Source organism: Ovis aries, chromosome 3 (assembly GCF_016772045.2).
Source record: "Ovis aries strain OAR_USU_Benz2616 breed Rambouillet chromosome 3, ARS-UI_Ramb_v3.0, whole genome shotgun sequence".
In the NCBI taxonomy this organism is placed as follows: domain Eukaryota; kingdom Metazoa; phylum Chordata; class Mammalia; order Artiodactyla; family Bovidae; genus Ovis; species Ovis aries.
In genome coordinates this window covers 163,260,802-163,288,735 of record NC_056056.1, presented here as the reverse complement: position 1 = coordinate 163,288,735, position 27,934 = coordinate 163,260,802, and the positions used below count along the sequence as shown (strand labels likewise).

General features: G+C 43.5%; 2 protein-coding genes across 6 annotated transcripts; one reads left to right on the top strand and one right to left on the bottom strand.

Annotated features, from left to right (window-relative positions):
* The first annotated feature begins 679 nt into the window (after nt 1–679).
* On the top strand, nt 680–12,450 carry COQ10A (coenzyme Q10A). 5 transcript variants are annotated; one of them, XM_027967584.3, is made up of 6 exons: nt 680–979; nt 1,534–1,680; nt 2,459–2,651; nt 2,878–2,979; nt 10,884–10,935; nt 12,075–12,450. In XM_027967584.3, exons 1-6 carry the CDS (start codon nt 858–860, stop codon nt 12,137–12,139), a joined length of 681 nt encoding a protein of 226 aa, XP_027823385.1. In that variant the 5' UTR covers nt 680–857; the 3' UTR covers nt 12,140–12,450. The 5 variants fall into 5 exon arrangements, with proteins under 5 accessions (XP_027823385.1, XP_027823386.1, XP_027823384.1 ...); XM_027967585.3 differs by having other exon boundaries at nt 11,076–12,450; XM_027967583.3 differs by having other exon boundaries at nt 10,884–12,450.
* Nucleotides 4,781–27,688, bottom strand: CS (citrate synthase). The gene is made up of 11 exons (XM_004006584.6): nt 27,536–27,688; nt 16,344–16,394; nt 15,587–15,694; nt 14,811–14,876; nt 14,369–14,500; nt 13,568–13,756; nt 8,268–8,467; nt 7,296–7,425; nt 7,082–7,183; nt 6,672–6,881; nt 4,781–6,360 (listed from the first exon to the last, which is right to left on the bottom strand). The coding sequence occupies exons 1-11, from the start codon at nt 27,575–27,577 to the stop codon at nt 6,190–6,192; spliced, it is 1,401 nt and encodes a 466-aa protein (XP_004006633.1). The 5' UTR covers nt 27,578–27,688; the 3' UTR covers nt 4,781–6,189.
* Between the last annotated feature and the right edge of the window lie 246 nt (nt 27,689–27,934).

Here is a 27,934-nt window from a genome sequence, read left to right as displayed (position 1 = left end):
CTAGATCTAGTCTCTAACTGTTGATTTCTCTCTTTTTCATCTGTTCTCCCCACTTTTATCAAGGACACTTTTTCTACCCTTGTTTAGGACTGAAAGCAGTGTAGTGATATTTCCTGGCCCATGAAGTCTCACCTCTATCAAGTGCACACTTTTCCAGGCAAAGATGGTTCTCTATCTACTATAAAAGTAAGTCTGGTTCTTCTCACTTCCACTGCTTTCTGTAATTATTAACAGAAAATGATGCAAAGTCTTAGCCCAGATCTTGGAACATTAATTTTCTGTCTCAAAGCACTGCACTATGCGCTATGCTGGCTTTAAAGATGAATGGAACTTCTAACTATAAACAAAGCAAAATATAGATAGTACAGGCTCTAAGAGACGTGCAGAAGACCGAGGGTATCTGCTGTTGACACGGCCACTAAGCCACCTCTGTGTTTATGTATCAGGCCCGTGATCAGACCCCGCAAGTAGTTTGCCTGTTGACCTCCCTCCACAGGGCCATGTCTGCAGCTTCTCAAATACCCACTCCAGCGCCCTCGCCCTTTCTCGCCAGAGGTGTGAAACTACATCTCCCGACAGGCCGCGTGGTCCCCTTACTTCCCCCCTCTCCCGGTCCCGAGCCATGGCAACGGCGTGACGTGGGGGTACTGGGAGCTGCGGGAGCGGCGATAGCGGCTTCAGTTCTAGGCTATCCGGCCGCCCGGGCGGGAGCTGGGCGAGAACAGCCACCACCCCGCGCCGCCCCTGCCCTCGCCGGCCCTGAACCTGCCCGACTGCGGCTAATCCTCGGCTCTCCCTCTGGAGTGAGGAGGGCGCGGCCGCTATCAGAGCAGAGAGGGCAAGGGAGGGTCGCGCGCATGGCCTCGGCGGGCGCGCGGCGACTCCCTGCCGGGACGCGCGCCGCGGCCCGGGGCTGCTGCGGCCTCTCGTTGCGCCCGGCTCCGCCCCCGGGCCCTCCGCGACCGCCGGGACCAATGAGGTGAGAGGGAGGTGCGGATGTCCGCGCTGGAGCTGAGGGGGTCACCCAGGACCCAGGACCCCGAGAGTTGCAACTCTGACTGCAAGCGCGGTGGGAGGGCGGCGGTGATCATACCCTGGGGTATAATGTGTTGCTTTGGAGAAATGCTTTTGCAAATTATTCGCGAGGCAGTCCCCGAGGTGAGTGCCCAACCACATCTTCCTCGTCGCGGGTGCCCTGGCATCCGCCGGCTTGCGAGGCCCCGGGGGCTGTGAGGCATCCCGGGAGTCCTTGCTTTCAGCAGAAGCGTAGCCTCCAGTCAAAGGCAACTGGAGCTTCGCACGCACCCCTCTTTTTCCCATCTCCTCCCTCGGCACTGTCCTCAGCCGCCCTCGACCTTTCGCACTCGTGACTGCCTGGCCGGGGAGCCTGGCGGGCTACAGCAGGTGCTAGGGGAAAAGCTGGTTTGGACGACCTTCCTTCTGGGATGCTCCCCTCTTCTTCTGCACCTGAGAATGATTGAGGACCACAAGGAAAGAATCTTGAGACTATCTCTCCTTTCCTTTTGGCCTTAGATTTCCGATCTCCTGCATCTTCTTCTTGCCCCGGGCTGCCCAGGTCTTGGCGACTGAGTCTGGCTTACCTCCCAGCCGTTCCTTCATGGGCTTTGCTGCCCCCTTCACCAACAAGCGAAAGGCTTACTCTGAGCGTCGGATCATGGGGTGAGCATCCTCTCCTGTCCAGTATCCCCCCACATTCCTTTTCCCGACAAACAAAACACCATGTCCAGGGTAGAGTGTAAGGGTAGCCATAGTGGGCAAGATTCATCCCTGGCCATCCCACTCTTCCCAGTGGTATTACTGATCCTTTACCCTCCTCCGGCAGCCTCCCAACCTTAATTCCCCTCTTCTTGGTTGCTGTGTAGGTACATTGTGAAACTTGACTAGAGTTGGACAACAACATAAGACAATAGGGTATTATTGTTTTGCTGACCTGACTTTAGGTATTCTAAGAAAATAGGAGTTAACACTTATTGAACACTTAACTATTGCTAGTAGTTAGGCTGTTTAGGTGTTTTATCAGATTTTCCCATTTGATCCTCTCAACAAACAAATAATTACTATTATTACTTATGATTTGCAGAGAAGATAAATGGAGACAATAATTTTCCTAGGGTCACTTTGTCACAAAGTTATAGAGCTGGGATCTGCGTCCCTGTGTGAATCACCAGTCATCCCTGTTCTCTGGACATGACTCTTTTAAGGATCAAAATAGATAGTAAATGCAAAAACACTCTCTAAATGGCAAGACTTAAGATGCATTAACATCATGGAAATCTGGACATTTGCTTTTGCAAAATCATTCATGGGGGCTTATTTGGGATCTCTAGTTTCTGAAGGTACATGATTGGTGGGCAAAGGTATGAGGGGAGGGTGCCTATGGCAAGGAGGAACCTGAGCCAACTGGCAGCTTCTTGGCCTCTGTGACTCCTTCCCCTAGGTACTCAATGCAGGAGATGTACGAGGTGGTAGCCAATGTCCAGGAGTATCGTGAGTTTGTGCCCTGGTGTAAGAAGTCTTTGGTGGTATCCAGCCGCAAAGGTCACTTGAAGGCCCAGTTGGAGGTTGGCTTTCCACCTGTTGTGGAACGTTACACTTCTGCCGTTTCCATGGTCAAACCTCATATGGTCAAGGTGAGGCCTGGTTGGGAGTGACTGATCAGGAAGTTTTGTTATGTTCTGTGGCATTTTTACATTTAAGGGCTATTTTGGCTTTCCTTATGATTTTTCTATCTCCATGTGTCAGATATTTCCTTAATATTTGAAGGAAAGGAAAATGGCTTCCAGTTCCTTAGTATAGCTTCCTACACCTGATGTAGGTCTCATTCCACTGGAATATTAACTACCTGTCCTGTTCTAGGCTGTTTGCACTGATGGCAAGCTCTTCAACCACTTAGAGACCATTTGGCGATTCAGCCCTGGAATTCCTGCCTATCCTCGAACTTGCACTGTGGACTTTTCGGTGAGTCACGAGGCTACATAGGGCTACAACTGGGTTGTGGGGGCTAAGCCGAGGTACTATGACAGTTACTTCCCAAGTCAATGACACTCTCTACAGGGGTGAGCTTGTATCATACTTGTACTTTGTACTCAGTCCTAGGGCTTTTGAGATCTAAGGAACAGGAGTTGCGGGGGGAGGAAAAGGCACTGAATAGAGTACCCTTGCATTTGGTCAGGGACTATCCAACATGGTTTTGAAGAGTTTCTGACTGTCTCTTACCCATTCCCAGATTTCCTTTGAATTTCGCTCTCTGCTGCACTCCCAGCTGGCCACCATCTTTTTTGATGAGGTTGTCAAAAAGAATGTCGCTGCCTTCGAGCGCCGGGCAGCAACCAAGTTTGGTCCAGAAACAGCTGTCCCCCGTGAACTGATGTTTCATGAGGTGCACCAGGCTTGAGGCAAAGGATTATTCCCTAGCCTCGCCTCCCCCCCCGCCACCCAATTTTCTTATTTATTTGGCTCCTGTTCCAATCTGAGAGAAGAGTCCATGTTCATATTACTGTTCTCCCTCTCAAATCCCCCCAAATTGGGCTCTGAGCTGGCTAGAAATGCTGGGGGAAAGAAAAGGCAAGGAGGCATGGAAAGGAGACATGCTTAGGAAAGGGTCAGGGTTATCCTGAGAGCACCATATGCCTGAAGCCTGCCACCTTCTTACACTGAATTATAGTTGGGGCTGCGCGGTCATCTCTGAACTCTTGTCAAGGTGCCTTAATGTCTGACCAGGGGAAGAAAGCAGCTTTTCTTAGGACTGAAGAAATTGAACTCTTTCTTCTGACACAGAGCTACTGGGTGGTCAGTAACCTTGCCTGCCTGAAATGCCTCAGGAGATGCCTGAGATCTGGCCCCAGCTTAAAATCCCTATGACCTCACTTCCATGCTGCCTGGCTAGTGGAGAGCAAGGGACTTTCTCAGCCATCAGTGCCACAGGGCCAAGGAACAAAAGAGCACTGAACAGTTGTACTCCTGGGCTGTCTTCTACTTGGCCTGAGTTTTTATAAAATTTCAATAAATTAATTATGACAGTGTGAATCTGGCTTTTTTATATTGCTTCTTGGGGGAATAATGTAGATAGAGCAGAGCAGAAGGAAGTAATGGCTTCCTTCCCTAGGGGAGTGAAGGTGCAAGAAGGCCTCTTGGACATAGCGTCCCTGCTAACTATAGTAGCACATTCTACAAGCCAGGACCTAGTACCCACTCCCTTGCCTATTTATAGACTTTTTCAGAAGGTCAGTTGCAGCAGGAGTCTCAGGACACAGTAATCTGGTCTCAGACCTCCCATATAACTGATGCCCTCCAGACCACCTCTTATTCTGGGGGATCTGTAAGGGAGGCAGCAAAGAAGAATCGGCATTCCACAAAGCTCCAGAGCCCTCTGGAGGGTCAGATCCAGAGTCAGCTAGCTGTCCTACCCTAACTGCCCTTGGTATCGTTTCCTTTCACCCACTGGGCTGGACCAGCTTCCTTGGATTAGTCACCTAAGCAGTTGTGAGGTCTCGGCTCTAGTCCTTGAGTGTTCTACTTTACAACAAATTTAGGAAGGATGGGGGCTAAAGGTCAAGGACTTCTAACCATTAAGACAGCAGCAATCTTCTTTGGAAATCTCACAGGGAACCTGTCTTCTGATTAGGGTGAGTGCCAAACATGCCTAAAGATAAAGTGATGCACAGGATAACTTATAACCTACTAAATCTAGGATCTTGCTAGCCAGACTCCTTACCTCAGAATGGAGACTCTTCCAGGCCTCATTTAATAGGCTCAAGCATTGTTAATAAAAACATTTATTTTGCATTTTATACAGAACAACCTGAAGTCTGCATCGTGACAGTTACCCAAGGGTTTACAGACAGTATTATCCATCTCAACAGCATGGTTCTGGGGATTAGGGATCCACACAAACACAGGCAGGAATTGCAAGGGAGGAAGGGGGCACAGCAGGAGTGTATTTTTAATCCTTTCTTAAAAAGGCAGTAGAACCTTCTGAGTCACTTGAAACCTGTGCATATGGGGCTTCTAAAACAAACAGTGTACTGTGAGCTCTTGGAGAAGGGACAGGATAAGAACCTTGATAAATAAAGGGATATTGGCTTGTGGCAGGGGATGAGGAGGGAGGTTTACTATTTTTAATGTCCTCAGCCCCAGCACCTGATAGTCAAAGGAGGCCATGTCCAATCTTAAAAATCATTTCCCTGTTCAGAAAGAGGTACTAGTACTCCTGGGATCAGGCCATGAAGATATCATGCTGGTCTTTCCTAAGTCCCTGTTCTATAGCCCATAGCATATTAAAGGGGAAAAAAAAAGGTCAGAGGGTAGTGGTTTGTGTTCCAAGGAAGTAAAAACTTAGTTCACATTAAGCACTGATAAAGCCAAATAACTAGGAAAGACCACATATTAGACAGTGCTGTATATACCTGCTGAAAAGAGGTCTCTAGGAAGGACCAAGACGGGAAGGTCCACAGCAACCTTGGCTTGAGGTGCAGCAGGTATAGAAAATCTGGAAAGAGGTGAGTATTCAAGTAATGGGGAATAGAACACTCCTAGATCTTAATTTTAATAGGATAATTTTAAAAAAGAAAAATAAAAACCAAATATTGGTTGCCAGTCACAAGATATACCATGGCCTTTATGATCATCTGGTAGCTTAACAACAACAACAAAAAGGCCACAGCATCACCAATAGATCTTGCTAGGAAGTGTCTGTGTGCATGGGAGAGGTTAATGGGGCTTAGCACAGCTGACAATCCAACATGATTCCTATGGAAACAGAAGGGGCAGAGTCCTGGTTTGCTGGCCTGTTAAAGGGTGGACAGAGTAAAACCAAAAGCTCTGAAGTGACGGCAAATTCTCTGCACCCAGCTTTGACCTAGGGGAAGAGGAGCCAGGCTCTCACTCTGAAGATGGGGGTGAGGGCAAACCTAGCCCACGCTACATGCGTTAGTCCCGGTCATCCTACAGCTGACGGCAACTCACACCAGGCAGGGGAAGGGGCTGGTCAGGGGAGAAGGGGTTGCTTTTCTTCTTTTAAAAATCTTAATTTATATTTTAACCTCAAACTTATGATCAGTGCCTCAGATACAATTTAATCTTAAGTCTTTAAAAGCCCCGAAACAAAAGTATACTTTTTTTTTAAGGATCCCTCACTCTCTGGTGGATAGTTTCCTCCCCGTCTTCGTTTCACCCTGACTTAGAGTCCACAAACTTCATCAGACCGTCTGTGCTCATGGACTTGGGTCTCTCTAGGGGGAAGCCTAGGGCTCGGCTCCAAATGAGCTGTGCTAATACACCTAGTGCCCGTGATACCCCAAACAGGACTGTGTAGTAATTCATCTCCGTCATGCCGTAGTACTGTAAGGTAAAAGAGAAAAAGTATTAAAGGCCCACAGGTAGCTGCATGTACAAGTCCAGGGTGATTAAAAGCCTTAACCCAGTTAGCCTTAAATAGAAATGACTGGGAAAAGTATAGCAACTGGATTCTGAAAGCAAATCATCATCCCTTCCCTCCAGCCCACACTTTCTACACCACAGGCAACTTTATCCACAGGGTTAAGGAAGGAGGTGGGAGAGTCCTGGCTCTGACTAGGGAGTTGATTTTGTGCATGGCAGAGAACAGTAGGGGATGGTATAAATTAGAGGAAAGCAGGGAAGGGAGGACTCACCTGGAGCAGCACCCCGCTGTGAGCATCTACATTGGGCCACGGATTCTTTGCCTTTCCCTGCTCTAGGAGGATATTGGGCACAATCTTGTACAGCTGAGCAACCAGCTTAAACATGGGGTCCTGAGGCAGGTGTTTCAGAGCAAACTCTCGTTGACAGGTGTATCGCGGATCAGTCTTCCTTAGTACTGCATGGCCATAGCCTGGGACGACCTGCAAAGGATGGGGTCGGGGGAAAACCAGTTGTATTCTCAGGCAGAAATTTTTGCCTTTTCTAAATTCTTCAGGGCAGACAAATGGAAAAGAAATCTCCTCTAATTTAGGGAGTTATCTCATTGTTTTCTCCTTCATTCTTTCAATTTATTGAACTTTAGTCTTAGTGTCTTCCTTAGTTGCTGAGTATCTCTGCTCACCCGTCCTGAGTTGAGTGTGTTCCAGATGTAGTCTCGTAACTTCTCATCTGACACATCCTTGCCAACTTCCTTCTGAAGTTGTGTCAGCCAAACAAGCACTTCCTATGGGGAAGGGTTAGAGAATAAATGTCAATGTATCCGCCAGGAGAGAATGCCAGGATCAGAAACAAAAGCATGTCAGTGAGAAAACCATGTAGCAGAAGAAGAGTCTTACCTGATTCGCCAGTCCATGCAGGGGCCCTGCCAGCCCATTCATGGCTGCTGCAAAGGACAAATAGGGGTCTGAAAGGGCACTGCCCACCAAGTGGCTGGTGTGGGCACTTACGTTGCCACCTTCATGGTCACTGTGGGGAAGTAAGAAAGGAGAATCAAGGCCCAGAGAAAGGAGAAAAACGGGGCAGACTATGCTAACAGGGACCTTGCTGTTCTCTTACTATCACATACTTGCCTAGCTATGGGTTCACACCAGCCTAGAGCCAGTCATTTATACATAAGCTCTTGTAAGAGATGTCCCAATGTTATTATCAGCCTTTGTTCACTAATCCACAGAGCTGGAAAGGTTACTGGTTAATGATGCCCAGCCTGTGTGCCATGCTCCCTGACTTTCACTGAAGCTTTAACAGCAATGGCCAGAAGAGGGAGCTCCTGGGAAGCCAAAGGGCTCATCTAAAGTGAACAGCTAGTAACTTTTCCTAGCTAGAAAAGTGAAAGAAAGTGAAGTAAGTCGCTTAGTCGTGTCCGACTCATTGCGAGCCCATGGACTGTAGCCTACCAGGCTCCTCTGTCCATGGGATTTTCCAGGCAGTAGTACTGGAGTGGATTGCCATTTCCTTCTCCAAGCTAGAAGCACTAGCTTATTCTTAGTGTGGTTATAGTAATCTCACTAGACCTCTTGTGCCTTTACCAGACCCCTTTCATGCTTTGTATCATTCCATATTCTGTGTTTCTGTCTCCTTGCTGCCTACCACCTGTTCCCAAAAGATGAGAATGTTAAGGAGCTTTTCCTTTTTTTTTCTCTTGGTGCACTGTGCGGCATGCAGGATCTCAATTCTCTGACCAGGGATTGAACCCACACCCTCTGCAGTGGACGTGTGGAGTCTTAACCACTGGACTTCCAGGAAGTCCCAAGGAGTTTCTCTTGATATTAACTACCAATCCAGCAATCTGGTGGCTGGGTCTCCCTCACCTGTGGATGGTGAGGTACAAGCGCATGAGCTCCGTGAACTGAGCATCAGTATAGCCTAACATGTTGGTGAAATTGTGGGACCAGTCCAGCTTAGGGTCAATGGCCCCAATACTGCTGCCCTCTCGGTACAGATTCCGGTAGATCTTTGCTGCAACACAAGGAAGCTTTGCGATCAGATCCATACAGTCTTCATAAATCAACTGATGGTGAGAAAAGGAAAATGGAGAAAAAAGAAGAGGAATTATCAACAAAGAAGAGTTAGGCAGGGATGGTGTCTCTTCTCCATGGATTGGGCTCTTGGATTGATACGGATATTTGGATTATATGCTGGGTGGTTAGATATGGAGTAACAGCATGACCATGTAACTGAGTAACTGTTATGACCCCGCGCTGCTTCACGGGAGTTACACATGGTATCCCGTGTATATTAAAATAAAATTCCCAATTTTTCTCCATTCTACAAAATATATAATGACCTTCATTTTACAGAAAAGGGAACTGAACCTCAGAGCATTCAGTCAACGCCAAAGTCAGATTTCAAACGCTTACATGTTTAAACATGATCTTTTCCACTATATGACTTTGCACTCAAAGAATATGCTAAGACATTAGGTTATTTAATAATTCTATGTTCCATCTTTTAAAGAAAATTCACCATATATGCTAAGGGTCAAACAGTGACATTCAATCATTAGTTATTAACAAAGGCTTCCATTTTTAAAGCACTTATAAATATAACAGGTACTGTGCTAAATAGATTATTTTCAGTTTTTTCTTTTCTTACAATAGTCCTGTAAGGTAACATATCCCTCATTTGTAAAAATTGGGGCACAAAGTTACCCACTCAGCTAATAAGCATCATCTAGCTTAAATTATTAACTCATGGCCATGCTCATTTCATCTATACCCTTACTTTCCCCTCTCATCTCCCAAATTATTGAGTGAATCCAGATATCTCATGTATAACATGTAAATATTTAGGCACGTATCTCTAAAAGATAAAGATCCTTCATAATCAAAATCACAAAACCATTATCCCACTGAAAAAAAATTTAACAAATCTTAAATATCATTAACTAATCAGTATTGAAATCCCTCTACACCTCATTCATTGATTAAAGCTCCCCCTCATTTGTTTGTTTTACTGAAAAATAGCCCACATTACAATTGTCTGATGTCTCTGAAGTAGTTTTTAATCAATTTAAGTTCCCTCTTATGCTGTCCTTTTTTAACTTTGCAATTTACTTGTGGAAAATCAGCCTCATTTGTTCTGCAGAATTTCCCTTAGTTTATATTTTGCTGGTTATATACCTGTGATGTCATTTAACATGTCCCTCTGTCCATTTTATTTCTGACAAACTGATACAGAGATAGAGGCTTGAGCAGATTCAGGTTCAATTTTTTTTCTTTTTTTTTAGCAAGACTTTTTGATAAATAGTGCTATGTTCATTTATTAAGAGAAACATATAACATCTGGTTTTTTTGTGATGTTAATGGTTTGCTCAACTTTTATGTCTCAATTTTATCTTCTCATAGGGATTTTAAGTTCCTCTAGGGAGGAACTTATTAGGGTTTTTTTTTGGCCATGCTGCACAGCTTTATGGGATCTTAGTTGACTGACCAAGGACTGAACCTGCGTCCTCTGCAATGGAAGCAGAGTCCTAACCACTGGATTGCTAGGGAATTCCTATTTTTTCTGTTAGTAACAAAAAAATTCAGGAATTCCTTGGTGGTCTGGTGGTTAGGACTCAGTGTTTTCACTGCCGAGGCCTGGGTTCAGTTCCTGGTTGGCTTCAGTTCCTGCAGCCAAAGGAAAAAAAAAGAAATTTCTACTTTCAGCCACAGTACATAGGAACCATGGAGGAAATACTTGTTGAATGATATTATATAGTGCTGTCCTATCAAGCTAACTGGCTAAATCTTCCTGTAAGAAGTCATGAGCTGTTAGTTCTGCTGGAACAAAGAACAAACTCTATAATAAGTATCTTAAATGAGATAATCTATGTGAAGTCATCTATTACTCAAGTACTCAGCATTGAATTTTGTCAGTGCCACCAAGATTCAATGAGAACACTGCCAAAATTAAAAAGCTACTTGAAGCAAGAAGTACTTAGCTAACACAAGTTCTCAGGAGATTACTTACATGATAATCATACTATTAACCACACCTCCTTGCAGATTTAAATCCCCCAAGGAAGTAGATGTTTTCCAGAAGTAAGCATCAAGGATATGTAGCTCTAAGGGACCTGGACTGATTAGCAGAATGCCAAGAACAACAAGATCCTGAGCTAGGCCAACTGGCATCTGTGGACTATGTACTAATTTTCACAATTATTTGTGAAGTATGAATGACCGATTCATAAAGAAACTACAAAAAGATTGTTTCAACCTCTACCACTGAGGATGAAGTTTATGAAGCAGCTAGTATCAGACCAGGTCTGACAGTGTGGGATCTTTACCCTGCTTTTTGTAGTGGGAAAGCTGTACTGTCAAGAGATTCAATAGATAAACACACTGACAGAGAACTCCTTATTTCTTCTTTAATAAGCTAATAAATAAGACTGAGGTGCTACTTAGCTACTGGTACTAACTCATTCTTCATCTTTAAACCCTCAGAAAAAAAAAAAAAGGACAAAACATGCCACCACCACAACTGCCTGGAATAAAGGTAACACAACTGGCCACAATCATCACTGTGACCCAGCATCTCTAGGGCTAGAGAAATTCTGGCCAAGTATTTAGCAAGCAATCATTTTTAAAAAAATTTTATTGGAGTATAGCTGATTTACAATGTTGTATTACTAATAGCTATCAATCATTATTAAGAAGACACAGAAAACGAAGAGTCAGTACTAATGGTGAAGAGACCCTGCTGCTGCTACTGCTAAGTCACTTCAGCCGTGTCCAACTCTGTGCAACCCCACAGACGGCAGCCCACCAGGCTCCCCCATCCCTGGGAATCTCCAGACAAGAGTACTGGAGTGGGTTGCCATTTGCAAACTCAATTCTCAACCTGGTCTCCACCAGCTACTAGCTGCATGACCCTGGGCATGCTACTTTATTTCTCTCATCTTCAACCTTGCCATTCAGTAAAATGAGAATAAACAGTAAGGTCTACCCCATGGGGTTGTTCTGATGATTAAATCAGATGAGTATAAGCATTCAAGCTGATGCTTTCAAGAGCTGTTTGTTAGGTGTTGGAATGATGACTTTACTATAAACAGCGTCAAACCCTACACATATTGTTCATAGGCCTTACTAGAAAAACCTGATCTGTCAGCTACTTTGCAAATTTTACCCAATCCAACAGTATCTTAAGGCTACCTCACAGTTAAACAGCTTGTGCAGAGTAATCTCCTAGTCACAAGTGAAGTTAAGTCAATTACAAAAAGACCTAAAGTCATGTAAACTGCTATGGAAGGAAAGCTGTAGGCAGATCATCCTCTTGAGATATATGTAAAACAGCATGAAGTGATAATTCTAGAAGAGACTTAGATCACATGTACTCTTTAACATAAACTTTTAAACAGAAATAACCAGGTGAATGCTGTCATGTAACTCTACTTAAGCAGAATGGTTAAATTAAGCGAGAGAACTAAATTGAAACAGTGCTTCAGTGACCTTTGAGAGAGATACAAGACGTGGCAGCAAAACGGCACCAAGTTCCACTAGAGCAATTACTCGAGCTAACTTTTGTTCAGTATGAACTTTTATTAGACACACACCCTGAGGCTGACGGGTTTATCCGTAATGCTTATAAATAGTCTCCAGGTTGATAAAGTCCTGAAATACAATCTTTACCTCAAGACAGCCACCCTCAAATGACATCTCCCAAGAGGTGGCAGAACAACCAACCAATACCTGTACACTGAATCGGAGGCAAGAGCAAGCAGAGAACATTCATCTTCCTGATTCAGTAAAGGACAGTGTGAAGCAACGCAGCCTGGAAGGATACCTGGGAAATATCTTAGCATGAAGAACTCTACAATCGTCAAGGCAACAGCATCATAAGTAGTAACAGGCACTCCTGAGTGGTCAGTTTCTAACAAACAAGTTTTAAGAGAAATCCTGGGCTTGATTTAACCTTTTCTGTTATGGTGACCCACACAGATAACAATGACTTGAAACAGCATTTTAAAAAGAAAATGAAAAGCAATAAATTCAGGTTATACAGCCTTCTGAATCTGCTGATTTGTGACTTCATAAATAAACCCTTGTGGAGATGTTTAGTCTGCATCATTCCTATACCTTTCTCCTCAAAGCCAACCAGACTAGTGTCAATTGTAAACCTTCTCTCCCTCTTTCCCTCAACAGCACTCAATTCTGTATACACAGCTGGTACTGAGTAAACACTGACCAATCAAATGGAGTGGGATTTGCCAAAACCCCAAGGAGATTTCATCAGACAAGTGGGCCATACTATTCTATGAATAGTATGAACTCACAGTGAACTCTTTAGGGGCCTTCTGGTCAAAAATCATTTAATTGCATCTGCTTTGCCAAAAGGGACTTTTCCATTCCTATTCTACCTGTCTCTAAATAAGAAACAAACAAACAAAAAGAAATGTCCTTCTGTAGACCTAGCCAGATAAACTGTACTTTACACAGTATTTGTGAGGTATTGGAAAGAGGAGGGCAGGAAGTGTGTCCTACACACTAGGACAAGGCCCAACAATCTTCCCATACTTTCACAACAGAGTTCAAACTGTGAAAGTCACAGTGTTTTCAGAGAATAAAGCTCATTTGCTTTTTGCATCCTCATTCCAGGATACTAACTACCCTTCCACTCCTGACAGTTACCTGGATGGCTTAGCCCAAACTGTGGCTGACTGCAATTGGTCCTTCCTAGATTTCAGAATTGCCTTAGGTGCCATTCTTCCAACTTAAAAAGGTTCTCATTTGAAGAAGAGGAGAAAGGATCTTTTGGGGCCAGGGTATGTCTACTCTGCGAAACCTTCCTCAGGGACCCTGCAATTAAGTCACACCTTTTTCAATATTCCTACAGTGCTGTGTACATACCTCTATTATAGCAAAATTACTAAACTGTGATTCTTTTTTTACGTGTATATAACCCTTACTAAAATCAATAATCTTGGTGATAGAAAGTATTCTTCATTTATCTTTGTAATTCCAATGACCCATAAAAAGCAAGCCTACAATAAAATTTTGTTAAACGAAATCTGTGGCATAACTCAGGGTAGTAATAATTTTCCTAAGGATTCTTCATTCCTTTTTCTTTCTTCACACTCAGGTCCTTTGAATCTCTATCAAACATCAATCATCACAGCAAAGTTTCCTACCTCCCAGTACTTGGTTCGGTTGACACCCTCTGAATATGCTCGGGCAAAGGTACTTTCACTGTTGAGAGCTGTAACAGCTGCACTGAGCTGAGACATGGGGTGTAGATTAGTGGGAAAGTTGTCCAGCATGGTGACCACATGGGAAGGCAGAGCTGCCCTCTTTGCCCACTCCTGTGAGAGCCAAGATACCTGTGAAAAGGAAGACATCGCTCAGAACACTAGACAAGGGAAAAAAAGACAAATAAAAAGACAACAGGGGACTTCCCTGGTGGTCCAGTGGTTAAGAATTTGCCTTCCAATGCAGGGGACATGTTACCGGGCAACAAAGCCCACATGCTGCAGCTGGAGAACAGAGAAGCTCACGTGCTCTAGAGCCTGTGTGCCACAACTAGAGAAAGCCTGCGCATGGCACGGCACGGCACAGCACAGCCAAAATTGAGAAAAATGAGAGAAAAAGAGAATGAGTATTCCCTGGTGGCCCAGTGGTTAGGACTCAGCACTCTCACTGCTAGGAGCCTGGGTTGAATCTCTGGCTCTGAGTAACTTGCAAAATGGTAACAAAGATCTTACAAGCTGCCTGGTATGACCAAAATAAAAAATTAAAAATAAAGAAAATGAAAAGACTAACTTCAAGTAAATAAAATCCAAGAGATTTCAATCCAGTCTACTTACAAAGCAGAACTCTGCTCTGATTTCCTTCCCCTCTATAAACTACCGCCCATAACCAGAATAATATGAAGTGCTTGAGATTAGAAAATGGCAAAAGAGGGGAATGAGAAGGGCTAATGTCCTTCTGCTTACCTGTTCCTCTGCTGGGATTTGTCCAGTTACCAGCAGCCAAAATAAGCCCTCTGGCAAGGGTTCTTCACCCCCCTTAGCCTTTGGCAGCAGTTTCTGGCATTCAGGGATGCTATAGCCTCTAAAACGGATGCCCTTGAGGGAGAGGAATAAGGATTACAACTCAACATAAATTGACTGATCTCACTTTCTTCAGACCTGTCAACAAGTTACAACTTTCAAAATGTAAATCTTCAGGTAACTTACTCTTGCTTTGTACTTTTACTAGTTGATATGTTTAAAAGGTAGAGTTATTCTTCAGCTATTCCATATGTACCTATTTTCACCTCTCAAAATATATAGGTATGTGCCCTATTTTGTTCTCCTCACCCTTAGTGATTTAATCCATGGTATGCACAACTCACTAAAGTCAGTGATTACTAGCGATCGACAGGAGGTCTCTTACCTCATCAGGATCAAGAACTGATGTTTCATATACCAATCCCTTCATGCCTCGCATGCCACCATACATCTATAGAAAAGAAGAGGATGTAACAAGTTGTCCAAGTAATTCAGGCAAGAGTTTGTTAGAGCTTCATGGGATCTGGGGGAGGAAATTTAGTCTCTGACTTGCAAAACTTTGGGAGACTTCTGAGTTAACTTTCTATAGAATGTAATTTTGAAAGGAAAACTGCTAACACTGGAAATGAATTTTTTAAGTTGAGAAATCACTATCTTTAGTGTTTCTGCCTATGCTCCCTTTTGTTATTTTTTTCTCCTGCCCACTCTTCTGCCCTCATTCCCATCAACCAAAGTAAACAGAATGGGATTGACTATAGTGAAAGAAGATGGAGATCAATGGCTAAACAGTGTTATGAAATTATCATCTGAGCTGCTGAGATTCTCAGAACTGAAGAAAAAACCATCCTAAAGCTGTTCTATAAGGCCAGCTAGAGCTATGGTCTAACTGGATGATCAATTCAGAGACAGAGAACCTTGGGCCCAAAAGCTGAGGGATTGGGAAAAGTAATAGAAACTTCATTCATCCTTTCCCGTACATGAATTAGGTTAGCCTCAACTAAGAAATCTGTGGAAAAGAACAGTCTAATTTCTAACAGACACCATTAGCTTCAACATTTCCCCATGTGGGGCAGAATGCTCTGAATGGTCAGTGAGGAGGGTGGTGCTTCTGTCCCAGTGTGTTGCCGAGCTCCTTTTCCAGGCAAACCCCACAGCCCTCACCATGTCCACAGTGATCTGGCCCACCACCGTCTTGCCATGTTGCTGCCTGAAGGCCTTCACTCTGGTCTGCTCCTTAGGTATCAGATCAGCCAATATGTCTTTCAAATTCTAAAAAGAGAAGTAGAAAGGCTAAGTGATAATCGAAATATTGATTGTATTTCTGCAAAGTTGATATGTTAAGACTGCTTTTTGGAATTTGGCTTTCTCTGTCAGGGAAGCCTGGTCAACTGCTCTGTATAGATGAGGGTAAAAGAATTAGGCAGAGGAAGAAGGGAATGGGGAGTTGTTTAATGCATACAGTTTCAATTTGGGAAGACAAAAGTTTTGGAGATGAATAGTGATGATGTATGTGAATTACTTTACAATTTACTTTACTTTACTTACTATAAAGTAAGTAAATTTACTTACTTCACTTACTATACCCTAAACTATAAACTTGAGAACAGTCTATTTTCTAATTAGTACCATAAGCTCCAGCCATTTCCTTTTATGGGACAGAACATTTTGAATAGTCAGTGAAGAGAATGGTACTTTCGTTGAAGTACATTATGGAGCTACTCTTTCCAGCCAAAATCCCACAGCCCTTATCATGTCCACAGTGATTTAGCTATCTTAAAATAGCAGTAGTAATAATGGCTATAACAAGAGTCCTGGTCACCTCCAGGAGACACTTGGGATAATGATAAGAGCCTGGATGGTAGCCCACCCAAGGGTCCAGCTGCCTCAATGATCCTCAGTCCTCTTTTCCAAACCTTACCGTGGAAGAAGCACTGGCATGCCGGGCAGCAAGAACAAGACAGGATGCATTCTGCAAAAAAAACACAAAAGCTTATACAATCATCCTCCTTCCTAAGTGTTAACAAGTAATTACAATGACTCAACCTCTCTCTCTTTATTTTAGCCTCTGTGGACAGTTTGACATATGAAAGCTGTATAAGGCCTTGAGCAACCTGGAAAGAATTTCCAGTCTGGAGGCAGCAGCTTCATCTGCACTCCCCGAAGAGCCTCTCCCATCACCTGGGTTCTAAGGGCTGGGCTTTGTTAGGCATAACGGAAATGGCACAGAGGCAGTTGTTAAAGTACCCAGTCCTTCAAAAATCTAGCTTTCCGTAGCTCTGAGGAGCCCTGAGAAAAGCAACGAGGAAACTGATCAGTCCCTTGACCGGGCTGCTAATCTCTCTTCAGCACCTAGTCCTTTGGCAGCACTTCAATCTCTCCAGTCTAGGAAAGTCCAGAGGGGAAAGCAACCTTTTACAACACTACCTGAAATGCTCCTGGAAAAAGCATGGAGAAGACAGGATGTCTACAAAGTAACAACCAGACTGCTCAACAACAGCAATGGAAACTAGAAAACTGGTAAATCAGCTTTAACATACTGAGAGAAATTACTAGACTTGTATACCCAGGTGAGAAAGAAAAAACTCTTAAAGGAGGCAAAATAAAGACATTTCAGGTAAACAAAACCTGAGAGTTTATCACTTACACACCTGTACCAAACAATTTTCTTTGAAATTGAGGTATAGTTGATGTACAGTGTTCTGTAAGTCTCAGGTATACAACATGATTCATAATTTTTGAAGGTTATAGTCCATTTATAGTTATTGCCCCACTTCACTCTCCCCACTGGCACCCATTAGTTTATTCTCATATCTGTATCTTTCTTTTTTGTTATATTCACTAGTTTTCTTTTTTAAATTCCATGTAAGTGATAAACAACATCTGTCTTTCTGACTTATTTCACTTCACATGGTACACTCCAGGTCCATCCATGTTGCTGAAAACGGTAAAATGTCATTCTTTTTTATGGCTTAGTAGTATTCCATTGTGTATGTAACACATACATCTTTATCCATTCCTCTCTTGATGGACAGTTAGATTGCTTCCATATTTTGTAGCTAGGCTATATTTTTCTATATTTAGACAGAGTTGTTTTTTCTCCCCAAGAAACACAACTTTCTATGAAGATTGCTGAGTTGCAACAGAAAGTTCAACACTGCCTTTGAAAGAGACAACCAGTTGTACTGCTACCAAATTGTAAGGACTTAGGCAAGGAGGCTGGCTTTTCTTCATGAGATTATTTTGAAGATAAATTAGATAGTAAAAATAAGCCCCAGGGTCCTCATCTATAAAATGGTGCTGATACCCACTATATCCCACAGGGCTGTCTTGTGATGATTAAATTACAACGGATGTGGGAGCACTTTGCAAACTAAAGATCACACACACACACCATGCAACAAGTCTATACCTCTCCTTTTGCCAAAAGGTTAGAGACACTTTTTTAAGTAACTACAGTCATCCCTCTGTACACACACACACACACACACACACCATGCAACAAGTCTATACCTCTCCTTTTGCAAAAGGTTAGAGACACTTTTTTAAGTAACTACAGTCATCCCTCTGTATTCAAGGGGGAATTGGTTCCAGGACCTCCCCACCCTCAACAGATAGCAAAATCTGAGGAAGCTCAAGTTTCTTACAGAAACTGGTGTAGTATTTGTATATAACCTATGCATATTTTTCCATATACTTTAAGTTATCTCTAAATTACTTATAATACCTAGGGCAATGTAAATGCTATGCCAATAGTCAGCACATGGCAAGTGAAAGTTTTGCTTTTTGGAACCTTCTGGAATTAAAAAAACATGTTCGATCCGCAGTTGGTTGTACTCACAGGTGCAAAATCCATGGATAAAAAGGGCCGACTGTATTGCATTGCTGTCTGACTGTGCTAGAAATCATCTGAACTAGTGGTATTGTATAACTTCCAAAACATCACATGCTTAAGGTTAGACTGAGTAGTGCCTGAGGCTTTTAGAATTTCATACCCCTCTTTCTGCTGGGGCAGGAGGAAGAAATGAAAAGGGAAGAGACCCTTCAGAAAACTTTATTTTAAAAAGAATCGAAAGAAAGAGAAGTCACTCAGTTGTGTCTGACTCTTTGTGACCCCATGGACTGTAACCTGCCAGGCTCCTCTGTCCATGGGATTTCCCAGGCAAGAATATCCAAAGCTAAATTCAGAGAACACAAGGCAAGCTAATGTGGCCCTAAAACAAAGGGGGAAGCCCTCAAATTGTTAATGAGGACTGCTTGGGACTCCTCTCATTAAATTTCTAAAGAATGTCCTCTAGCTCACTGAGGACCATTTGGGCAGAAAGTACACAGCACAAATAGCTATTTAGCCTGTTCATCCCACACGGGGTGAATGGGAGTGGACCCAGCACTCAGGAAATACCTATTTCCTTTATCTTACTAGTCATCAAAAAGTGAACAAGGGAAAACCTTGAGTGGGTTCAAACTACTCTTCTACAGCACTTTCCATGTTCAAGCTATCCCATGCTCCACGGTCCCACAGATCCCCTATTATAGAAGCCCCATCTCCTGGAGACCACATCAGCACTCAGCAGACCCTTGAATTGTGGGTAGTTGGTTATGTGGGTTTGCTTTTAAAGAGGCTATAGGGGAGATGGCTATACCATCTGAGAGAAAAAAGAAGTTGAAATCTCTCCATAATGATAATTTTTTCACTTCTAAAACATCTTTAAGTTTCTATAATGGCTGGTTACTTCACTGGCAAGAGGAAGACATTGTAAGAATAATGTAAGGTTAAATCTTAGGCAAAAGAAAAAAAAATGTATCCAAGCTAAGCTGACAGAATGAAAGCCTGATCTTAAGATGAAAATGAAATTCTCTCAGAATGGAGGTCTCTCTATTCCACCAATATGCCTGTATGAACATTTCACAAAAACAGTTTTTTCCCCTTATAAGAAAACTACTAGAATCAATGAGCTTCCCTCTCTTTTTACTTCACTTAAGGTTAAAAAAAAAGGAAATCAGAAAGAAAAGGGTGGAAGGTCAACTAACAAGGCCATAAAAATGCAACATCATTTAAAGGCATCAGATGGAAAGTATCACCATACTTCCACCACCAGCAAAGTCTTAATTTCCTTTGTAGAGCGTGTCTTTGCCATTTAATGAGGCACCTCAAAGTACTTGAGGAGAGCTGATCTCAACTGTCCCTAAGCTCCATCTGCAACACTTCTTAGCCAGATCTCCAATTTGCAAAAATAATGCTAGTGTGTGAACAGCATGGCTATGTAGCTCCAAAGTGAAGGTAGAATATTCTGTTCCTACTATACCTCTGGTTATGTGACCCTAGCCAAGTCATTTAATCTTTCTGTGCTTTAATTTCCTTATCTCTAAAATGTAAACAATCTACCTGAAAAAGAATTCAAAGTAACGATAGTAAAGATGATCCAAGATCTTGGAAAAAGAAGAGGCACTGATCAACACTATAAATATTTAACAACAAACAGATAAACAACAAGTTTAGTCGTGTTCAACTCTTTGCAATGCCATGGACTGTAGCCTACCAGGCTCCTCTGTACATGGGATTTTCCGGGCAAGAATACTGGAGTGAGTTGCCATTTCCTTCTCCAGAGGATCTTCCCTACCCAGGGATCGACCCCGGGTCTCCTACAATGTAGGCAGACACTTTACCATCTGAGCCACCAGGAAAGTTAAACAATACAATAACTTAAATAAGAATCAATAGAATAAGTGTCACAGAAGAAACAGATAAGTGAGCTTGAAGACATAAATGAAAAAAAGAAATGAGGACAGTCTGAGACCTCTGAGACAATATTAGATGCACCAACATTCGCATTACACAGGTCCCAGGAGGAGAGAGAAAGGACCTGAGAAAATATTTGTAAAATGGATATAACTGAACCTACCTCAAAGCACTGCTAGGAGGGTGAATTAAGTCAATATTTATGAAGCACTTACGATCATGCCTGGCACACAGGACCAAGGGCTCTGTATTTGTTATTTAATAAACACAGAAAATTAAATAGTATGGCTACTTTCCAGCACTCTTTAATGTCAAGTTTAGTCATATTTTAGCTCACCCTGCAGCCTAGAGGGAAAGAAAAACTAAAGAAATATGACGGATTTTAAAAACAATCAATATGGAGAGAATATTGGAAAAAATTCAGGTTAGGATAACTTTACCTAATGATGTAGAAGATAGAGCACGTGGCTTGGAATTAGGGAAGGAAATCCGGGTTCCAGTCCCAGCTCCATTACTAAATAACTGAGACATCTAAAGCAAAACTATTACTGTTTCCCTTTCCCTCTCCACATCTAGGATAACACTCAAGCTACTTGGCTCCGAAGTCTGACCCTAAGGTTCCAACAAGGACATATATATAAAGGTACATAAAAACCTTGCTATTTAAAAAATATGACTGCCTGGCCAGCAATATTACCGTTACCTGGAGCTTGTCAGAAATGCAGAATCTTGAGTTTCACCTCAGACCTATTGAATCCAAATCTGTAGTTTAACAAACTCACTAGGTTGATTCCTATGAACAGTATTTAAGTTTGAGAAACAACCATGATTTAAAGCGTTAAGCAAGGAAGCAGGGGGAGAACGCCAAGAGTCTAGGATGTGGTGTTCTCAAGAGTCAAGGCCTGGATCCAGGTCCTGCTGCTATTCAGCTGTGCTACCATGGCTCTATGGCCTAACTTCTAGTTTCAATTTTGACATCTCAGAATTGGTAATAAAGCCAATTTCAGGGTAGACAAGTGGACTATATGAAATAATTTGCTTGAGAGCATCTAGAACAGTGCCTTCTGCATAGCTGAGATCAGTAAGCATGTTTCTTAGTTATGTGTCGGCTTATTACCTGCCAACTTGTGTCACAACTCTCTCGTGGAGCTGGATCCCAGGAAAAAGACAGTCAAGTCTGAATAATTCCCTGTAGCTGAAGAACAGGAAATAAAGCCCCAACTTTCTGAAGGGCCTCCTGACTAAGAGAAGAGTCTCAGGGAGAGGAAACAAATTTAACTAACTATAATCTAACACCAGCAGGAGGTGTTAGAGGGCGGTCCTACCTTAGGCTACACACCTCATCTCATCTACCTCCTGGCTGCCAGTGAAAGCTGCTAAATGGCTTCTGTACAGTGTATTCAGGCTATACTCACAGAACAGGCCAGCTTACAAATCTCTGAGTCATCCCGGAACTTTCAACTCCTAGCTCCTCCCCCCAATTCTGGAGGTGTGGCAACTGAGCTTTGGCTTCTGGTTAGTGCCACGTGCGGAGTCATCCTATGGGAAAGGCAGCTGTCAGGTGAATCAGGGAATCATCTCCCTCAGTAGGTCAGCTGCTTCATGGGGAGAGATGGTAAGAGCTACTTCCAGAGACAAGGGCCAGGCTCACAGCTTCTGTCTGCCAGAATTCTCTACAGGGTGGTGGGAATTACCATCACTAAAAGGCTTTTTCAAACTCCACATGCTGCCATCGCATGCCAATAACTTTTAGTGAGGGGGCTATTACTGATAGAAATGGGCTGCAGCTGTCAAATGTGCTATGCTAGGATGGAAAAATACAATTAAGGGAACCTCTATCTTAAAAGGCCAAGGGAGGAAAAGGACAAATAAAACATGCAGGAAATTCTGCCAAAGATTTGCTTATAATACTTTAGGGTATTGACCAAATCCCTTAACAAAAATCAATTAAAACTACTCCCTTCTCCCCCAGATTCTGCAAACAGTAGAATCCCATTTGGATAAGCACTTACTTAATAATGTAGTCACTTCTCTCTTACTCCTCTTAGCCTATTATCATCACTGATCCACATCTAGGACCCTTACTCTACAAGGGAAAAGCCAAATTTCCTTCAATACTCCATCAAACACACATTCAGAACATGTCCTGGCACATACCCAGGAGCTCCAACATCAAATTTGTGAGCCTACAAACTACTGTGTATAAAATAAATAGGCTACAAGGATATGTTGTACAGTATAGGGAACATAGGCAATACATAATATTTATAAATGGAATATAATCTACAAAATTGTGAATTACCATGTTGTACACCTGCAATACTGTAAATCAACTACACCTCAATTTGAAAATTAACTTTAAAAAATCTTGTGAGAGACGCTCCTGATTTTATTAGAGCCCTTGTCCATTAACAAAAGATCAGAGCTTGCCAAGCCAGCAGAACTGGCTTAGTTGATGAAACAACACAATTCTCTAATAACTGCAAGAAAAATCTTGTGCTATGAAGGCTTCCAGTGCAGAAGAAACAACTTGCATTAAGTAAAAACGAACACACACAGGACAAAGACTCCTCTCTCCCCAGAACCAGGTCAGAGAACTAAAGCCATTTAACATCTGTGTTTCACAAGGGTAATACTGGAGGTCTACTTGCACTACTTGGTCAGGCCATTCAACAGCCTGAGCAGAGAAATCTTTAGATTTCGTACTCTGATGCCCTTCATACTCACAAGAATTCCCTTAATAATTCTGCCCAACTCCCATTGTCTAACAGACCCTTCTCTAAAGGTTTGCTGATTATTCAATGAAGAAGACTGCAAAGGACACCAATTTAGCCTTAGGAGAGAACTGAATCCTAATTTTTCTTTCAGAGAAATTCTTATTGTTCTTTAATAGTTGCTAAACACCTATCTGACCTGACCTGCCCCTTGAGAAATCTGTATGCAGGTCAGGAAGCAACAGTTGGAACTGGACATGGAACAACAGATTGGTTCCAAATAGGAAAAAGAGTACATCAAGGCTGTATATTGTCACCCTGCTTATTTAACTTATATGCAGAGTACATCATGAGAAACGCTGGACTGGAAGAAACACAAGGTGGAATCGAGATTGCTGGGAGAAATATCAACAACCTCAGATATGCAGATGACACCACCCTACGACAGAAAGTGAAGAGGAACTAAAACGCCTCTTGATGAAAGTGAAAGAGGAGAGTGAAAAAGTTGGCCTAAAGCTCAACATTCAGAAAACGAAGATCATGGCATCTGGTCCCATCACTCCATGGGAAATAGATGGGGAAACAGTGGAAACAGTGTCAGACTTTATCTTTTGGGGCTCCGAAATCACTGCAGATGCTGATTGCAGCCATGAAATTAAAAGACGCTTACTTCTTGGAAGAAAAGTTATGACCAACCTAGATAGGATATTCAAAAGCAGAGACATTACTTTGCCGACTAAGGTCCGTCTAGTCAAGGCTATGGTTTTTCCTGTGGTCATGTATGGATGTGAGAGTTGGACTGTGAAGAAGGCTGAGTGCCAAAGAATTGATGCTTTTGAACTGTGGTGTTGGAGAAGACTCTTGAGAGTCCCTTGGACTGCAAGGAGATCCAACCAGTCCATTCTGAAGGAGATCAGCCCTGGGAGTTCTTTGGAAGGAATGATACTAAAGCTGAAACTCCAGTACTTTGCCCACCTCATGCGAAGAGTTGACTCATTGGAAAAGACTCTGATGCTGGGAGGGATTGGGGGCAGGAGGAGAAGGGGACGACCGAGGATGAGATGGCTGGATGGCATCACCCACTCGATGGACGTGAGTCTGAGTGAACTCCGGGAGTTGGTGATGGACAGGGAGGCCTGGTGTGCTGTGATTCATGGGGTCACAAAGAGTCAGACACAACTGAGCGACTGAACTGAACTGAAACACCTATCTAGAGAAAATAGTCTAAAACAGACTATAGCTACTTTTGAAGTCATTTAAAAATAATCACTAGTTAGGGACTTCTTTGGTGGTCCAGTGGTTAAGAATTTGCCTTGCAATACAGAAGACGCAAGTTCAATCTCTGGTTGAGGAACTAAGATCCCACCTGTCAAGGAGCAACTAAGCTCATGTGACACAGCTAGAAAATCTGTGCTAGATTCTGTGTACTGCAACTAAGACCCGATGCAATCAAATAAATACATATTTATTTAAAAAATCACTAATTTAAAAAAAAAAGCCCAAACACACGCACACATATATATTAAATATAGTTACAACCAAAAACGACTGCATGTGGCTTTACTGGCCCAACAGGAGGGGATCACCAAAGCAGCCAACTGAGACACTTGAAAAAACACAAATTTCCAGACCCACCCCACCTCTGCTGATCCAGAATCTGCATATAGGATTCATAAATGTGCAGTGTAAACAAGCCACCCCAGTTGATGATGCGCACTGTGAACTTACTCACAGATCTTTAAAATAATAACTTTTAAATAATAACTTCTTCTGTTAAAAGAAGTATAGGAATTCAGGCAAGTTCATGGAAGAACTGAAAAACAGATCCTAAGATCTGCTGCTAAAGTTGTCTCTCTACTGGTTTTAATTTCACTCAAATCCTATTCAACTCTATTACATAAGGCATCAAAAACAGGGCAGAAGGAATTACTCTGTGGCTTTAGGAAGCTCCACCAAGTCTGGTTTCCCGCCTTCTGCCCACTTGGAATGTCAGCCTTCCCTTCTGATTACCTGCTTAATCCCTGCTTATGTCAATGCCTCCCCACACCCACGCATTCAACACTACCAATCGAAAGACCCCAAGGAAGAACAAATACAATCACTCGACCACTAGCACAGGCTGAGGCATCGCTCTCCACTGTTCATCTTTGATTCATCTAGTAAGCCATCAGGCAGTTGCCATTACTTTGGGTAGAGAGAATCAAAGAAGTTTGAGAGTTTGCCCTTAACAAGTTTTAGGCTTTAAGCTTAACTAATATTTCAAAGCACAAATTGACTCAGTTGTGTAGAACCCAGTTTCAGGTTTGAATTTACAGAAGAGATGTGTAGTGGTGTGGGCTTGCTGTAAAGTGTCTTGAAAAAGTCTAGAAATAATCTATAAACACTTTTGGATTGACTTAACTAAAGTTATCAAACAGCTTAGAGGAATAATTCTCAAAAATACAAGAAGTAGGGCTGTCTGTCACTTTGGTATTAAGAATGCAGAAGTTAATTGGTGGATCTACTCTAATTCCCAACTCAGATCACCTATGAGAAGACAGCACAAAGCGAAGGCACCCACAGCTAATACTAAAGCCATTGCTTACTAGAAATTCATTCAGATAAACAAGAAGTCAAATAACCTTAAGGCTCTGAATGAGGTGGTCTCTTCAACTCAGGTGCTCATTAAATTACCTGACAGTGGGCAGGGTGGAACAACAGAACAATTATTAGCATTTGTGTCTCCTAGCAAGGTTAAAAAGTTTTCTCAGAAAAGTGAATTACACCTGACTTTGAGAATCAAGGTGATAGGCTAGAAGACTATTTTTGCCTTCTAAAGCCTACCTTAATAGCAGAAGAAAAACTGAGCACCATTAAGCTGTAGGCTAATCTGGAAAGTTCAGGCAGGTGCTAGCAATGCTGTCAGATTGAAAGACTTCTTGGTATTCTGGCTATACTGCTTAGATCTCAGGGAGTTTCCACTCCTCAGTCTGTTGAGCTTTTTATAAGGGTTTGAAAGCCTTCTAAGGGCTTCCAATATACAGGTTTCTAGGATCCTCAGGTCCAACAGGAAAGTAAACAAAAGAATAATGATCACTACAATTAGGTTGCCTTGTCAATTCAAAAACTTTCTGGGTTTCTTTCCCCAGAGGTTTAAGAGAAAAACTAAATTCAAATGTAAATTCCAAAGGGAGTTTCAAACTGTAGTTAGCAGCTCTGGAATGAGCTAATTATAGTATCTCCTATTCTGCCAAAACACTATCCAGAACTTGTTTCATTTCCCAAGAGGTTTCCTTTCCCTGTTCCCTGGTAGTGGAAGGAACTACCATCAAGTGAGACAAGTATCTCCTAAATGGTCAGCCTCCACCGTGCTGCTGCCGCTGAGTACCTGGAAAAACCTGTAAATGCTACAGGCTTTACCTTATCTGCCAACCATTCAAGATAACACACTGTAAGCCAAAACCTTTCTAGGTTTTTCCTTTCCTCCCCTTAGGTGCTGGCAGCTTTAATTCGACTGCAGAAAAAAGTGTAAGTTCTTTGCCAGAGTCAAGGTCACTTGTGGGACTGTCCCTGTTTGGATTAGAAGGCTGGGACCCCTCAGCACACCAGTCTTTCTGTTTAAAGGACCCAGTTACCCAGAGACAACAGTAATTTTGGTAATATGAAATTGAAAACATTGTGTAAGCAACAATATTCCTTATGATCCCAACAACAAAAGTCAAATAAAGGGCCCCCCATGGGACTTCCCTAGTGGCTTAGACTCCATGCTCCCAATGCAGAGGGCCTGGATTCCATCCCTGGTCCGGGAACTAGATTCCGTGTACTGCAGCCAAATAAATTTTTAAAAAGTAAAGGGGTCCCCCAAAAGAGGAACCTTTCTTGGGTAGAGCAGACTTAAAAGCAACAGTAAAACTTAAGTGAGCAAGTAGTAGGACCGGTCATGTAACCTTGGAATTACTATCTCCCGCCCAGTTGTCTTCACTTATCAGCCTGCAGTTTATAGGAACGAGTTTTCCCCAATCACATGCGATAATCGCAGAAGGTTCTACACAAGCCCTCCACCCCACCCAAGCTCCTCCTATATAGAGTAACTGCAAAAGTCCCAAGGACAAAGAGGACCCGAGTCGCATTCCTCCAGAAGGAACTGCTATGCTTGGTCACTAAATGCTTAAATAACTGGGTTGGAGAAGAGGAAGCCGGCAGTTCTGAACCTGACAAGGACCTCTCTACCCAGTCGAAGCTGAAATTTGCCACGGCTCCAGCTCGGGCCCAGGATAGAGTGAGCACATTTGCTCACCCATGCCACTTCTCTTAGCCAGCCCCTTCTTCCAAACAGGCTCTTTCCCTAATCCCAGTGGAATACATCTATGTTCTTCACTCCTTTTTCCAAGGCCAAGCAGCCCCGCCTCTTCCACCCTTGACACGCGTGGTGACAGCTCGGCCCGGCCTCCCCACCGGCCCAAGACCTCAGGCCAGGGCGGGCAGCACTCACTTCACCCGCAATGGGCCGGAAGGCACATAGCCCTGGGAACTCTAAGCAGGGCAGGCGGCCAGCCAAGCGCAGGGCCCCTTTAAGACGCGCTGGGGTGCGCCTGGGTAGGGGAGGGAGACCCCGGACTTGAGGGCCTGCAGTCGCCTCAGCCCCACCCTGGAACCGCACGGTCCCTCCTAGATGCTCACCTTAGTTCCGAATAGCCGGGCGGCCGCAGTGAGTAAAGCCATGGCGGGCGAACTCGGGGATCTGCCAGGGAGGGAAGAAGGGAAGAGAGCTGCGGCAGGAACTAGAGGCGCCGCCGCTGCACCAGAGGCCGCGCGGACGAGGGGAACAAGGTTGAAAGGAGGAGGCTGAGGGATAGAGTAGATGAGCCGGCGGCGGCGCCCAGCCCGGGGTCCTCGGTGAGGCCCCGCCTACCGCCCGGAACCCGCTCCCGCCCCCTCTCGGGGGACACGCCTCGGGCTCGGCCATTGGTCCAGTGTGCGTGGGGGGGCGGGTCCTAAGCCATTGACAGCAGTTGTGGCGGGGAGGATTGGACCGTCCGAGGTAGGCTAATTGAGGGTGGATGGGCGGGGGGAAGCGTG